Genomic DNA, 15,189 nt, shown 5'->3' with positions numbered 1-15,189 from the left:
ACGTCGGATTGGTGTATCTAGGCCTTAAGAGAGCTACCCGTTTTGCCCTACTGGCAACAATTGTTGCCGAAGTGTATAACTGTAATTTTCTACTTATAGTAAAATATATCAAAGGTATTAAAGGTCCCATAGTATGAAAATTCACTTTAGTGGGGTTTTCTATCAATAATATGCATCCCCGGCCTGTCTACAATCCAACCAGGTATGAAAAAAGTCCGTCCATAACTTCTTTAGCTTTCTCCTCCTTTCTAAAATGTGTGCTTCAAAAGGGCAGATTACATTTCCGTGACTTAGTGACGTCAAAAAGACACGGAAGTGCACTCGACCCAGCCCCCTCGGGTTATTGGCACTCACTCTGGTAAAGGTTTGTCACGCCCACTGAAATTCGAGAAGCTGGCTGCGCCTTTCTTTTTCTCTTTTTCTGCTTGCAAATGCTCCCTGGAGAGGTAAAAGTGGTTGCTTCCTTCATCCCAAGTCTTTGAGTAGACAGTGGATTAATTTTATCTTTGAAGGACGTGTACCGACAACATTTCTCAAAGGACTGTTTTGTTAGTGAATCCAGATTAGCAACACGTTGAAACATAATGGATCAGTCCCAACAGTGGGACACGACTGCAAACGGGAAAGATGTAAGTTTAACATTTTTGATTTAGCCTTCCTTCCTATCCTTTCTAATAAGATGTGCACCTTCTACCATATTACTGATGTATTTTTAGTGCCTAAAGTGGGAGCTACATTTGTCGTGTTAAGGTTGTTTGGTTACAAGAGGTCAGATATGATAAAGCACGGTGGTTGGATAATATGAAGCGGTTGCGTATTGTTTTGTCAAGATACAATCCGTGCTGGTTAATTTGCCGTGACTGGCAACTCGCCACCTAGTTGACATGACTTTGTGATGCTAACCGGCCGCTAAGTGGTTTTAACGAGACTGCTTGCATGTTGCGACATTCACGGCAAAATAATTTTCGCGGAAGATTTGCCGGTTACGGCAAAATAAGCATTGCCTAAACAATCACAAACTAACGCTACAACATAGTCTTTGTAGTAACGTTATGCTACTTTTTCTTATGGTAAAACAATATGCCACTTTTCTACATATCAAAGTCGTTTTCAAATGTGTAAAAGTCATGTCTGTATTTTTCTTTTCTTCTGCTCCAATGGCCAGTTGTTTCCATTCACAGCATTAGCACATGGCTACCATGACCAAAATCACTGACCCTTCGAGAGAGAAGGGTGTGGTCTAGGCGTGGCCTGGTGCAGCTATTTACATAAAAGTGATACAGCCCTAAAACCGGCTGTTTTGAACAGAGCGTTTTTTGGCTGACATAGGGACAGCACAAATATTTGATCCAAAGTCAATTTTGACGAATGCATTTCACAGACATGTCTTTTACACATTTCAGAACTATTTTAATATGTTGAAAAGTTGAATAATATGAGACTTTAAATGCAACTTTTTCCACTTATATGCTTGTAGACAACTTAGACAAAGGTTTTTGTTTATAACATATGTTTTCCAAGCATGTCCTGTCACATGACATCATCTGCTTCCTGTTCCTTCTGCCTTACAACTCCCAAAGAAATATGGGCACAAATAGGTTAGTAAAGTGCTGCCTGGAGATGACAAAACCATCAAAATGTTGACCCCAAAATGATAAATTGTTAAGCCCTAGTGCAAAAGCTTTATTTTTGCTTTTGGAGTGTGCGTTTGAATGTGTTTTGTGTATGGGTGTGATATTATAGTTTTACTATACACACGATTGTTGGAATGTTTTATTTTTCCTGCTTTACAAGTCTTTTTAGCAAGTCAAGTATCTTGGAGAATTGCTGACACGTCCAAATACAGTATAAACAGTTTGGCTGGCTTTTTTTGGGTGGGGAGGGGGGGGGGGGGGGGGGGCAGAATTCCTGCAAGTATCTTCACCCATGCAACACATAAGAAGTTAGAGATAAATGAGGCACCTTCACTTTTAGGTCTCATCAGCGCTTTTGGCTTGAAAGGTGTTGCTAAAGGTTTGGTTCAAGATGTCAGCAACATTTTGTTAGATCTTTAAAGTGAAATAGGTCGCACCAGCTCAGACTATTAAGCTTTGGGTCTGGAGGTTTCCACTTCAAATCTCGCCGGGGATGCAAAAAAAAAAAGAGAAGAAAATAGCCAATTGTAGCTTCTGCTTCACGAGGTGACTCCCACCACCCAACATGCTAATTTGTGAGCAACCCCTAATTTGCATATAAAAAAAAGTGCAGTGTACATGAGCATTGGGCTAGATTACTTTAATGTGTTTTGACTTATAGATTTTAAAGCTGAGAAGTCACTTTTTAAGTTTACAAAACAAGATTGTCTTTCCATAAAATAAATGTGCAAAGTGAAAAGCCTTTGTTCACGTAATAGCATTTCAAATTATTAGACTCCACAACATAATAATTGCCATGTCTTCTTTTATTTTCTAAATTGATTTGTATTAAAGACGAGCGTCTTCCCATTATTCTCTCCGCAGATGGAGCTATTGGTCCTCACGTCCCTGGCCTCATTAGTAGAAAATAAGTCAATATGTCACAAGGCACTCAGCTTTGTTAACAGCTGCACAGCATCTTTCAATCCAAATTCTCTTGCCCTGTCAACCACACTGGCCTTAATTTTTCCCCTGATTGTTGGTGGATGCTAAGACCTCTATATCTCACTGTGGACTAATTAGCCGGCCGGCCTTCTGTCTAGGTTGTAGCTAAGTGTACCTCTATGAACCTTCACTTTTCAACTAATGGCTTCCCCCCACTCTCCTAATGGACTGCACTCCTCTCCGTCACACTCTGTCTCAAGGCAGTAGGGGATATCTGTATCAGTGACCTGACGAGCAGTGGCCTTTTAATAGGCTCATTTTGTAATACGATGTCTGCCTGGCTGTCCATCTTTAAAGGCAATCACACTTAACCCTGACATTGAAAGTAAGACATTTGTTCAGCACAGTGTAGTTGGTCTCTGCTCATTGATTTACACCGACATTATCACAATCTCATTCAGGACATCAGAGGAATTAAATTGAAGTTTTAATTAAAATACTGCCCTAATGTATTGAAATAGACAGTGTGTTTGTATGGTACTCAGTGTAGTTCGTGTGGGCGGGTAGTTTAAAGCGGTTAGCATAGCATCTAGCTTGTTGCGTTCGGATCATGACAGATAAAAGCCTTTGATCGCCGCAAATGCATAGGGGTCGCTGTCTGTGCCTGTAAAGGACATTGAGTTTGATTATCTGTGCAGCATTCTCACTAATTAGTCTTGTATTTGCCTTTATTCATTTTATTAACAGCTTTGATTCGAAGTTAGCACATGACGCTAAAGAAGCCCTTTGTGGCTCTCTTCTTCGGCTGTCTATGAAGTACGTCATTATGTGGGTTTAACCCAGTGTGCCACCAAGTGTTCAGACGGAGACACTGCAGTTTGTGTGCCACTACCCGAAAAGGCTTACTTAACGTTGAACCATGCATTAGCTACAGCATTATAGCACAGTGTCGGCCACTTGATTGCAATTTTGAAACTTTTTTTTCTGAGAGAAGTTTTGCTGTAGTGGAAGTGGCTGCGATAAGTGAAACAAAGCAAAGCCCCTCTCTCCGGTGTGCGCAAATGAAGCGCCGTGTACACTCCGGCAGTGAAACGCTAGTGAGTAAAGCGAGGCAAAACGCTCCCTTCACTTTTGGTGTGAATGTAGCATTATAATTGGCTCAGTGTGTCCACTACCGCGTACCTTACCTTTCAAGTTTTTGTTTCCACCGAGTTCATGCAGTTAGTCAGAATAGTGTGGACGTGTTTATGTAAAATGGGTAAATGTCAGTTTAACAAGACTTGCTTGGCTTGAAAGTAAAGTTTTCCAGCTGGTTGGAAGAGGTAGCAGGCGATAGGTACTCGGCTCGTTGCAGAGTATGCAAAAAAATAATACAGTTGGGGACTTTGGGCTTGAAGGCCTTCGAGTCACAAGCGAAGGCCGTAAAGTACCAGCTTGCTATGACTTGAAGTTGGTCTAAAATTTTTCTCATAATGGTCTAAAAAGGTCTAAAAAGAAAAAGAAAAAAAAGGTCTAAAATTTAACTTGGGGATTACTGCAAGACATTGTTTTTATATAGGGATCTATTGCATAAGTGTCAGTGTTCAGCCCATTCAACGGTCTCTTTAACCGCTTGCAGATCTCAAGTTTAGTCCATAAAGCCACTATTCTGTATTACAGCTTTTCTTGTCGTCCAAAGCCACAAGGCTCAGCTCTGAGTTTGAAATTGTTTTCTTCTTTGCTGTCTCGCTGCATTATTAAGAGGATAGGAAAATCTTTTTTTAAGGTTAGTGGGATGTTTGGACTGCCACAGGCACTGACTAATTGATTATTTTACTAATCTTCTGTGCTACTTTTCCCTTCTTTCTCCTATCGTAATGTGTATCATTGAGGTCTCATCCTCCTCAAGCTCTCATGCATTTTCTCCTTGTCACTATATCTCAGGATTCAGGCAGTTGTTGCTTCTTTGTCTGTGTAAACTGTGCACAAATTGGATAGGTGCCTTTGAGCAACTCCTTCGGCCAACTGAGCCCAATTGCAATAATTTACTATGTTTAAAAGCAAATTACAAACATTTACAAATTCCCGTTCCCTATGTGTTGACTTCCTTTAGACATTTGGCAAATACGTTTGGTGGATCTCTGTTGGTGGAAAGAAGTTTGCAGGAATACAGTACACCAAAAGTATTTTCCAGCTGCCAAAAAGGAAAAGATGAAATTGAAGTAGTACTAGTAGTTATAGTAGTAGTAGTCACAGCAACTCATGTGTGATGCGGCTTTCCTACGCCATAATAAGAATTTACAGAGCCAAAAGGCACAATACACATCCAGGATTTTACCTTTGGCCATAATGCGACAAAGGATTCTAGGGATGGCGGAGAAATTGCCCACCTCTGTGCAAATGAGACTCATTGATTAAACAGCGTCTAATTCACCAACACCGGCGCTAATAGCCACACACAGTTTGAGTGACGCAAACATCATCTATTGAAGGCTGGTATAAACTTGATGCTATCAGTTGAAGCCTGTCCATGGCAGCAGCGACTGGTGGAGAAGAGATGGCCATCCCAGGTAGAGCAGGGCGGGGGGCATTTTGTGATGTAAAAGCATGAAGTCCCCTAACCCCCACCTCTTGTTTGAATTAACTATCTGACCAAAAACAATGATAACAAAATAAGGCTGTTGAAATTGTATTGAACAAGCATGCACATATTCTAAATTCTAAATATTTTTACACTCTTACAAGTGTAAAAATGCTAAAATAGTATAACATTTAAATGTAATAGTTCATAAAATTAGCTTTTTATTAACCAAAATTAAGTGGCACCCCACATTTATTCTAAATGCTCTTAAGCTATCTCTTATTCAAAATATAAAATGTAATCAATCAACAAAGTGACCCTTAGTATTGTGTAGTACAGAACATCTATTACTATTTAATTTGGCAATATCTTTCTACCTCAGAATTATTTTGTTACTTTGTGACCTTTAAAACTTAAGAAAATTGATTTCAGCCAATGATGATCAGCTGAAAATAAGATTTCAGTTCTCATGATCGAATGGGGACATCCGTAATTCCTAGACCACTGACTGGTTCTCAACCCGGTCCTCGAGTACTTCTACCCAGCCTGTTTTCAGCTGTTGGCTGTGGGGAGACACGGAAAACAGACTGGATAGGGGTACTCGAGGACCACGGTTGAAAACCACCGTTCTAGACAATACACCATATCCCCGTTGTAAGATATGAGAACAAAGGCACAGTACAGTAAATTAACCCAAACATCATGTTTGTATCACTCCTGGAGACATATTAGACATATCATCACCCATCCAGAATTGCCATGCATAACATAACTTGCCACTTAGTCAGTTAGACTCCCGACTCATCTCAGCATCAAATACCAAAGCAGATCAAGAGGATATTCGTGTCGCTGCACCATCATTTATCTATTTGTAACACGAGTGTCCTCTTCAAAATTATTACTTAACATAAACGAATGTAAACCTAAAAATGTCCCTTGCCTGCCTTTTATACATATTATGTTGAAAAGGGCACAAAGATTTGTGTGTATGTTTGAAAGATATGTCTGTTGCAATGTGATTTATGATCACATTGGTAATTATTTAGTCAAACTTAAATGTATTTATTATGATTGTGGGATTTTTTTGTTTTGTTTTACGGGGCACAAAGCAAACTTAAAGCATAGTGCTTCATTTATACATAGTTTTTTTTTTAATTGACATTAACAGCCTTAATTAAAAGATTACAATTCATGTGGTTTAGATGTTGCTATTTGATTTAATTTGATTGACGTGCTGTTTATTATTCAGCCGTACTGTTGAACCACGTGGTATTATTCCTCTAATTTCATTATGTCGTTTTTAACTAGACATTCTTGAAAGAGTTGTAGTCTATACCTTTGACATGGAAAAGAAAATGGCTGCATTGTGTCATCAGGAGAGACTCACAGGGATGGATCGGTGACGTGTCCTTGCTCATGCTGCTAATCAGTCCTGCTGTGAGCTGAGTCAGATAGGCTCGCAGGCCCCAGCAGGACTACTGTGCCGAGTGAAATGACACACAGCACTGGTCACAGGCTGTCTTATAAACTGATGGTCAAACCTTAATTTTGTGTCATTTGGACAAAATGTAAATAAAAACCGTAAACAATGATTTGCAAAACATTTTCATCCTAAATTTGGTACACTAAAAAGACAAGGTATGTTAAGTGATAAACATTTGCAAACATTCACAATTTTTTTATTTCATGCCACGTTCCAAAAAAAACAACTAGGAAACAAAATAATGACAGTTGCTTAACAAAACAGTTGAAAAAGATCACAGGCAAAAATTAATAGAAACAGGTAAGTGTCACATTTGGTTCAAAATGGAGCATCCCCTTTTGGTCAAAAGCAAGCATAGGTTGAGGTTCACTAATCTGTGAACAACTCTATGTGCAACGGTTAGGATTGTGGCATGCCACCATGGAGACTCTGGTTCAAGCCCATTCACCCCCAACATCCTGTTGTCCTTGAGCAAGACACCGATATCCCGAACTGATCCCTCAGTGCTTAAGTTGCCACTTATGCTTAGTTCAGACCAAATGCGAAATATCACTTTGCCTTGCGTCTCGCGTACATCTGAATAATACTGGAATTAAGGTTGTACCTTACTCTGCCACATTTGCCAATTTGACCACTCATATCTACTAAATGGACACAGTAAAATCAAGGTGTTACTAATTAGTCTAGGCAGTTACACACCATTAGTTCACCATTTGTGCATTAGTTTTTTTGGTCTTTGTAAAAATGAAAGTTAAACAAATTAAATTAAACGCTATTGTACTGTAAGTTATTGCACATTGAGAATTTTTTCCCCTCTAATATTTACTTTAAATGCTACGCTAACCTCTGTCACATTTGACACCCTGAATTGGAAAGAGGCCACTAAGGTGTGATAGTATTCCAGCTGATCTGGTTGGCTTCATTACCAAGCAGAAACAGTACATCTCACTTCCGTCCCACCTCTTGTCCAGGAATAGACTGCACACGTCATTGACTTCATGATGACGACTTTTACACTCGTCTTTAAAATTTTGGTGTGAGAGAACGGCTAGGCCATCACACGTGGCATGTTACGCAGTAATCACCTTTTCTTTGTGTTCTAACCACCTGTGTTAATAGCCTGTTGGCCTGCGCAGATGAGATCAGGAAGTTATGGAATTGTGAGATTAGGCCTCTGAGGCACATAAGTAGGTAGGTGACTTGAGCGTGACCTTTTTCCTAGCTCTTCCTCCTAGCCCATGTGACAATGTGTGACTATTAGGACTGGGTATTGCAACAACCTCATGATAAAATACATATCAAGATACAGGGGTTACGATACGATACGTATCGCGATACATATGTATCCCAATACATGGTCTTCAAGGCAATACATATGCCAATATTTTACATTCATTTTTAGTGTAACAATCATATGTATACCTAAATGATATGTTTAATATGCTGGGTGGATTATTTTTTTTTTTTGTTAGCAGCTCTTCTGGTTTACCACCAAGCAGCATGCCTTGTCTTAATGTGGACGCACTGCAGAGTAGGGGTGGGTGATATGGCCTGAAAATTATATCACAATATTTCAAAGAATTTTGCAGAGACGATATTTTTGACGATATTGGTAATAATTACTGAACAATAGATTTGTCATTGGTGCTTCTGAATAATAGCACTTTTATTGCAGCACAATATTTCATTTAATATTTAAGACACCTTTTTTTCACAATTGAAATGTAAACTAATATCAAATATAGCAACCGTAATGGAATGCTCTTGCGAGGTCTAATTGTAACATAACTGCTTAAAGCACATAAAGCACATTTACTTAAAATAAATGTAAATTTACAAAACACAAACCTTCAGAAGTCAGTGGCAAATTTCATGAGTCAAGAAAGTCCATTATTTTCTCCTGTGTGGTTGATCCTCGTGTTGTAGAGGCAAAATTATTATTTTTTTAACCAATGATACGGTAGCGGCCAGTTTGTGGCGTCAAGCTTTGTACATCACAGGCAAGTGTATTGTTGAAAAATGTTTTTCCCCTGCGATTGTTTAGGCAGTGGTTATTTTCCTGTAACTAGCAACCCTCCTGCAAGCGTTATTTTGCCGTCCCGTGCCATTTGCGCAAGCAACCTTGCTTTAACTGCCTTTTTAAAGTTAACGAGCAATATCAATTCTGACGCCTGCGTATCGATATTGTATTGTGTATTGTAATGAAGCCCGCAACAATGTATTGTATGTATGTATCGATTTTTGGAGCACATCCCAAGTGACTATGGTTTGCTCAAATCTTTTTAGAATGATTTCTTAATTAAATGGGGCTTGGGAGTTTTGCGTTAAACAGATTTCATGTAAAATTTATATCCACAGCTTTGGTGTAAGAGAGATTAAATTAAGTTGTTTTAACAAGACAGCCATTGACCCCTTTGTCCAAAATGACATCTTGGTGATCTATTGACAATTCCAAACATTCGGGAATTTCTAATATTTACGCAATGCAACGCAATGCAATGCAAATGCTTCCTTTACACGGTGAGAACAAATGGCTATTGCTTTTGCCTGTGACTAGCATACAAACTAGGCAGATTGTTATAGTAGTCATACGACATTTCATCACATTTTGAAATCAGTGTAAATTTGGTGTACAGTAATTTCTGGACTTTAAGCCGCTATTTTTTTGAATTGCTTTCCACCCTGTGGCTAATACAAAGGTGCAGTTTATCCATCATATCACACAGGGGCACACAATAAAGGAAGCGCAAGAGCGTCAGGCAGAGCAAAACAAACCAAGCCCAAATACACTAGGCGAGACAGAATGAGAGTGAGACAATTTGCGCCCTCATTATGGAAAAGAAAGTAGCGGGAACCCGGTGCAGTAACATTAAAACACCTGCGGCTTACAATCGGGTGCGGCTTATATGTGTAACAAACTCAAGTATTCCCCAAATTTAGCTAGCACGGCTTATGGTCAGGTGCACCTTATAGTCCAGAAATTACTTTACCTGTGCTCTAACATTTGTGCTCCAAATCCCTCAATTTCCATGATGAAGGATGCAAATCCTTGGCAATAAATGCTGTAAGAGCCTTCGCAATTTGCTTTGCCTTTTCCGTTGAGTTTGTCAGCTTTGGAATTGCTTCCTTGATTGCATATTTTACAAGATCTTTAGTTCGTCTCTGTATATTTGTCCATCACAACACGCACGCACACACACACACATCCATCTCTTAATCTTGTACACACACCTCATACATAAAAAATGACAAGCTCTCCTTGTCAGCTGACGGTAATATGCTTCATTGTCATGAATGTAAATGAACAGCTTTGCTAAAGCATCAAAATATTATCCTACCAAAAGGCAGGTGTAAACGCTTGGCCTACGTACCCTTTTTACCATCTCACATCAACCCAGCACCCCTCGCCAAAGGCGTTGATTTCACATATTATTCCTCCGTTATTGCATGACTCTCACTAACACTATTATACAGCTCTGCTACGACTTGATATTGCTTGGGTAAGTGCAGTATTCAGCCTATCCGATCTGATTATGCCTAAATGGAATTTGCCTGCGAGCTACGTTATCAAGCAAACTCAGTTCAAACTCATCCACATGCAGTCAAGAGGTATTTTTCAATGGAAGGAGTTCTGCTTGGTCTCTTTAAAATCTATGTAACTAGGAGTGAGAAAAGACTAATTTTGCAGGGGTTTTCCTGGCTCAAACTAAGACAGAGGTTGATACCATTTAGATCACTTGCACACGTGCGTATATGCTGTACTCTTCACTGGGTCAAACAAATGATGGGATAGATGAATAAAATAGTAGTTTGTTGGCTGTTGGGTATGTAGAAAGCAGTATTTTAAATTTGAATAGTTCTCAAGAATTTATATTTTAAAAAACTATTGTGCGAGTTAAATCCAATGGACTGGCTGTTGTTAAAAGATCCATGACCCAAAGCAAACCAAGACAAAACTGAGGGAATTGTTTTGGCATTAAAGAAAAGAGGGTTATTAGTAAATCTTGAAAGAACTGTATTTAAAAACCAAAGACCACGTCCAAAACCTTGATGTGCTGATAGATTTGGATCTGACATTCGGCAGTCATATCAAATCAATTACTTAAACAACCTTTCACCAGCTAAAAATACATACTCTATGGTGTAGGGTCGCATGCTCTCAGCAGCTCAAGATAAGGTTATTCACATGTTTTATCTCCAGTAGACATTTGATTGTTGTTATAATCTTCTGACTGGATTCGCTCAAAAGATAATCAAACAGCTGGAGCTCATTCAATGAACGCTGCTGCTGGAGTTCTGACCAGAACAAAGACATCAGAACATATTACTTCAGCTCTGAAGCTTTGCACTGGCTCCCAGTTACCTGCTGAATACATTTTAAAAATTCTGCTTCTGCTCTATAAATCACTGAATGGTTTGTGTCCTGAATACATTAAGGGAATACTAATTAAATATTAACCCAGTAGGGCTCTGAGGTCTGCAGCCACGGGTCAATTTGTGAGGAGGCCAGCTATCAAAGTAAACATGGTGATGTGGCTTTTAAGTTGTGTGCTGCACATTAATGGAATAAGTTGCCAACTCAAATGAAGTCATTACCGAGCATAAATGCATTTAAATCCAGGTTAAAAACTTTATCGCCTCCCCATACCTTTGATTAAGGTCTTTTTAAGCATTTTTAAAGCCACTTCTCCAAAATCTTTTGCTTGCACTGTACGTTCTTTGAATAATTTCAGTTGGCTACTTTTTATTTCTTTACTTTCTTTTTAAATGTCTTTAAGTTATTTTATTTGTAAATGCTTTAAAACGTTTTACTTTATGTGAAGCAAAAAAAAGAAAAAGAAAAAGGAAAAGGCAACAAAAGACCTGTAATTACACAAATACAGAATGGCCTTAATGAGTATGATAATGATTCAGACTGGTCTAACTGGACAGTTTTTTGTTGCACAACTTGTCGCAGTCAGGTTTTCAATCTGTGTGCCTTGCCTTCCACGTGTTCAATTGACGTTTAGTCTGTTTGATGTATAAAAACATGTGGACAAGTCTTTTTCCTCCATTAAAGGCAACAATTAGAATTGAGAGAAATCTTGTTTGTTCAGCATGCACTTACACTTCTTCTTACTTATTACTCTTGTTACTATTGTACTACTCTTACTCGTCATCATTGTTTTAACTCACAGATTAATACCATGGGATTTGGTGTTTTAAGAAGACATGGATATGTCAGTTTAACTTGTATTCACTCACTATAATGATTACATGTATAAAGGATGTTACTGCATAATCTTTGACTTCTTTCAAAGTGCAGTGTCTTTGTCTTAACCAATTTAGTTTTGGATCATTGGGAATATAATGTCTCTCTAATGTCAGTTAGCTCATTACCAGTATTCATTTTTAAGTCAGTGAGAAGTCCAGAGGTCCAAAGCAATTTCGGAAATCATATGAGGCCTCTTACTGCCTTTTTCCCAAATTGAGACCGAAAAGTCAGGTGCATTTAAAAGATGATTGAACATTTTTGGGCTTGTGAGGATTTTTTAAAGCTCAAAATATCTGTCGCAAATGCAATAAGCATTTGCCCCCTAATTAAAAAATACAATAAAATAAGCAACTCTGCCAGGTAGGGCTGGCGCGCAGCACACTCGCCCAAGACACACAAATGCAACGATCTGGGTCAGTACAAATGTATCCACTTAAATTGATCAAGCCATTTTACAGCATCACAAATTCTTTGCCCGTCAGTTCCTTCCCGTAATGAATAGCTTAACAAGATTAATAAGTATTTGAGTCTGAATGTGTACAGCACAATGCTTTGACCCGGCACCCTTGATCGTCCACATTCATTGATGCGTAGCGCATGCTATGTACGGTCACGGAGTGAACGCTTATCCATTTCATCCACAAGTACAAGTGGATGTTATAAATACGGTTTAGTCCATTCGTAAAATGTATACGGCTATCAAGCGATCAGTACTGTAAAACACAGAAACGTATTTATTGTGCGTGTGCAGTTAAAGCACGTAGATCACTGGTGCCTTGTAAAAGGTAGATGCTTGGACATAATATATTCGTCTTATCATTTGTAATATACAGTACCCCACCCTTGTGGTCCATATGAAAGAGCGGATCATAACTCGAGTAAACATTGACGTCACTTGCGTTCGGCACCAGACATGAGGTGCACTTGAACACAGTGGCACATTTCAAACTTAGAAATAACTTCATCGATATTTTAACAATGTGGGCTTTCTGTCAGTCTATAAAAGCTGATATATATCAAGAATAATTAAGGGAAATCACTTTGCTCTTTTAATTTACAGTAAATTTGGACTATAAGCCGCTACCTTTTTCACTTGCATTCGACCCTGCAGCTAAAACAAAGGTGCGGCTTATCCATCAGATCACAAAGCGGCACACTATAAAGGAAGCACAAGAGCTTCAGGCAGAGCAAAACAAACTAAGTGAGCCTGAATACAGTAGGAGAGACAGAACAAGAGCGAGACTATTTGCGCCCTCATTATGGAAAAGAAAGTAGCGGGAACCCGGTGCGGTAACATTAAAACACCTGCGGCTTACAGTCAGGTGCGGCTTTTATGTGTAACAAACTCGAGTATTCCCCAAATTTATCTAGCACGACTTATAGTCAGGTGCGCCTTATAGTCCAGAAATTACTGTATTACAATTAATGGTCCGCTTTGTCACTTATGTTACAATTCATAATAAAATCACTGGGCTTCCATCCGTCATTCTGTAAATTTTCCCATGTGTATTAGTGTTTGGGATGTCAAACGTTAAATATTCAATCAGCTTTTACTGCCCAAATAACAAATCTTTTAGTGCCCTAATTTTTTTATACCATACTGGCTACACACATACACACATACGTACGTACGTACGTGCGTACGTACATGCATGCATGCGTGCGTGCGTGCGTGCGTGCGTACGTGCATGCGTGCGTACGTGCATGCATGCGTGCGTACGTACATGCATGCATGCGTGCGTACGTACATGCATGCATGCGTGCGTGCGTACGTACATGCGTGCGTACGTACATGCATGCGTGCGTACGTACATGCATGCATGCGTACGCACATGCATGCATCCGCACGCGCATGCATGTCTGCATGCATGCGTGCATGCATGCATGCGTACATGCATGTGTGCGTACATGCGTGCGTGCGTACATACACGCATGCGTGCGTACATACATGCGTGCGTACATGCGTGCGTACGTGCATGCATGTGCGCGTACATGCATGCGTGCGCACATACATGCATGCATGCGTACATACATGCGTGCGTACATGCATGCGTGCGTACGTACATGCATGCGTGCGTACATGCGTACGTACGTGCATGCATGCGTGCGTACGTACATGCATGCGTGTGTGCGTACATACATGCATAAAATGTTTGTAAACAAACAAATGTTAAATGATTCATGTTAAATTTTTGTGTGACCAGTGTTTTTTTTTTTTAATTATCAAGAGTATTCTAATTGGTGTCCTTATAGTATTAATACAAATGAAACAAATTTGAAGTTGTTTGGCTGGCAGCTATTATTTCACTGATATTTACTGAAGTTTTATATTTTTGCCGTAATACCGTTTCAGTACCGGTTTCGAGATGTTGTATGCCGGTATAGTATCGAAGTCAGTGTTTTGGTACACACATCGCCCGGCAGGCAATCGCGCATTACCGTGCAACAATTGCATCCCTTCACGGTAACGATATGTATCACGATATACAGTATACCTATATAGATACTGTATATACTCTACTTTTCTACTTTTTTTTTAACAATGCAATGATCTGCTGTGTCTTTTCTCTGAGCTTTCTTACCATATCTTTCATTCATTAATACCACTGTGCAGTCCCACTGAGGTGTTTCATCATTTAACATGATGAATAGGAATGTAATGTTTCATCTTTCTTTTTATAACCCTGTCTGTTACGGTTCTGCAGACGTAAGGCGTGAATATATAAATGTGATGTATAATTTCATTCAAAACGTATCTGGAGATTTTCCCCAAAGTAAAGGGATAAAACTGCACAAAGCATCCCTGTGCATTTTGTTCCCTTTGCAAATAACCGATTCACTACATCACAAGCAGTGAATAGATAGAGTGGAATTATTATAATAATTAACTGTGATGAAGCAAAAATCCTGATTGTTTATTAATACTCATGTCTTCTTTCATGTTTTACAGGCACGTTACAAACAAAGCCTGGACCCCACAGTGGACGAGGTGAAAAAGCTATGCACGTCACTCAGACGAAATGCCAAAGAGGAGCGGGTCCTCTTTCACTACAATGGCCACGGTGTTCCACGGCCCACTGTCAATGGAGAAATTTGGGTTTTTAATAAGGTAGGTAACACTCAACTCATTAATTATACATTGAGAATGTATCACATGTTAATATGCATCAGAATTCAAAATGTAATTTTAATTTGATTAAGTTGGTAATTGCAGCAGAGTAGAGCCAATATATTGAAATCCCCCTACTTAGCTTGCAAAGTATCAATGTGCTTCAACATTTAAATAAGGTATCTTGCTCTACCATATTCTATGGCCTAAAAATGCAACATGAGC

The 15,189-nt window shown here is 39.2% G+C and overlaps 1 protein-coding gene across 4 annotated transcripts in view; it reads left to right on the top strand.

Annotated features, from left to right (window-relative positions):
- Positions 1-15,189, top strand: part of rptor (regulatory associated protein of MTOR, complex 1) — a 166,320-nt gene that overhangs the window by 30,265 nt on the left and 120,866 nt on the right. For all 4 annotated transcript variants that reach the window (XM_086083497.1, XM_086083496.1, XM_086083494.1 and 1 more), the window contains exon 5: positions 14,806-14,964. In XM_086083497.1, the coding sequence (XP_085939623.1) occupies positions 14,806-14,964 (159 nt within the window). The remainder of the gene's footprint in view (positions 1-14,805; positions 14,965-15,189) is intronic.

This window comes from Leptonotus elevatus, chromosome 8, assembly GCF_054856555.1.
Source record: "Leptonotus elevatus isolate MCC_2025b chromosome 8, RoL_Lele_1.0, whole genome shotgun sequence".
Taxonomy (NCBI): Eukaryota; Metazoa; Chordata; class Actinopteri; order Syngnathiformes; family Syngnathidae; genus Leptonotus; species Leptonotus elevatus.
Note: the sequence above shows the minus strand (reverse complement) of the source record. Positions and strands in the feature narration are given on the sequence as shown.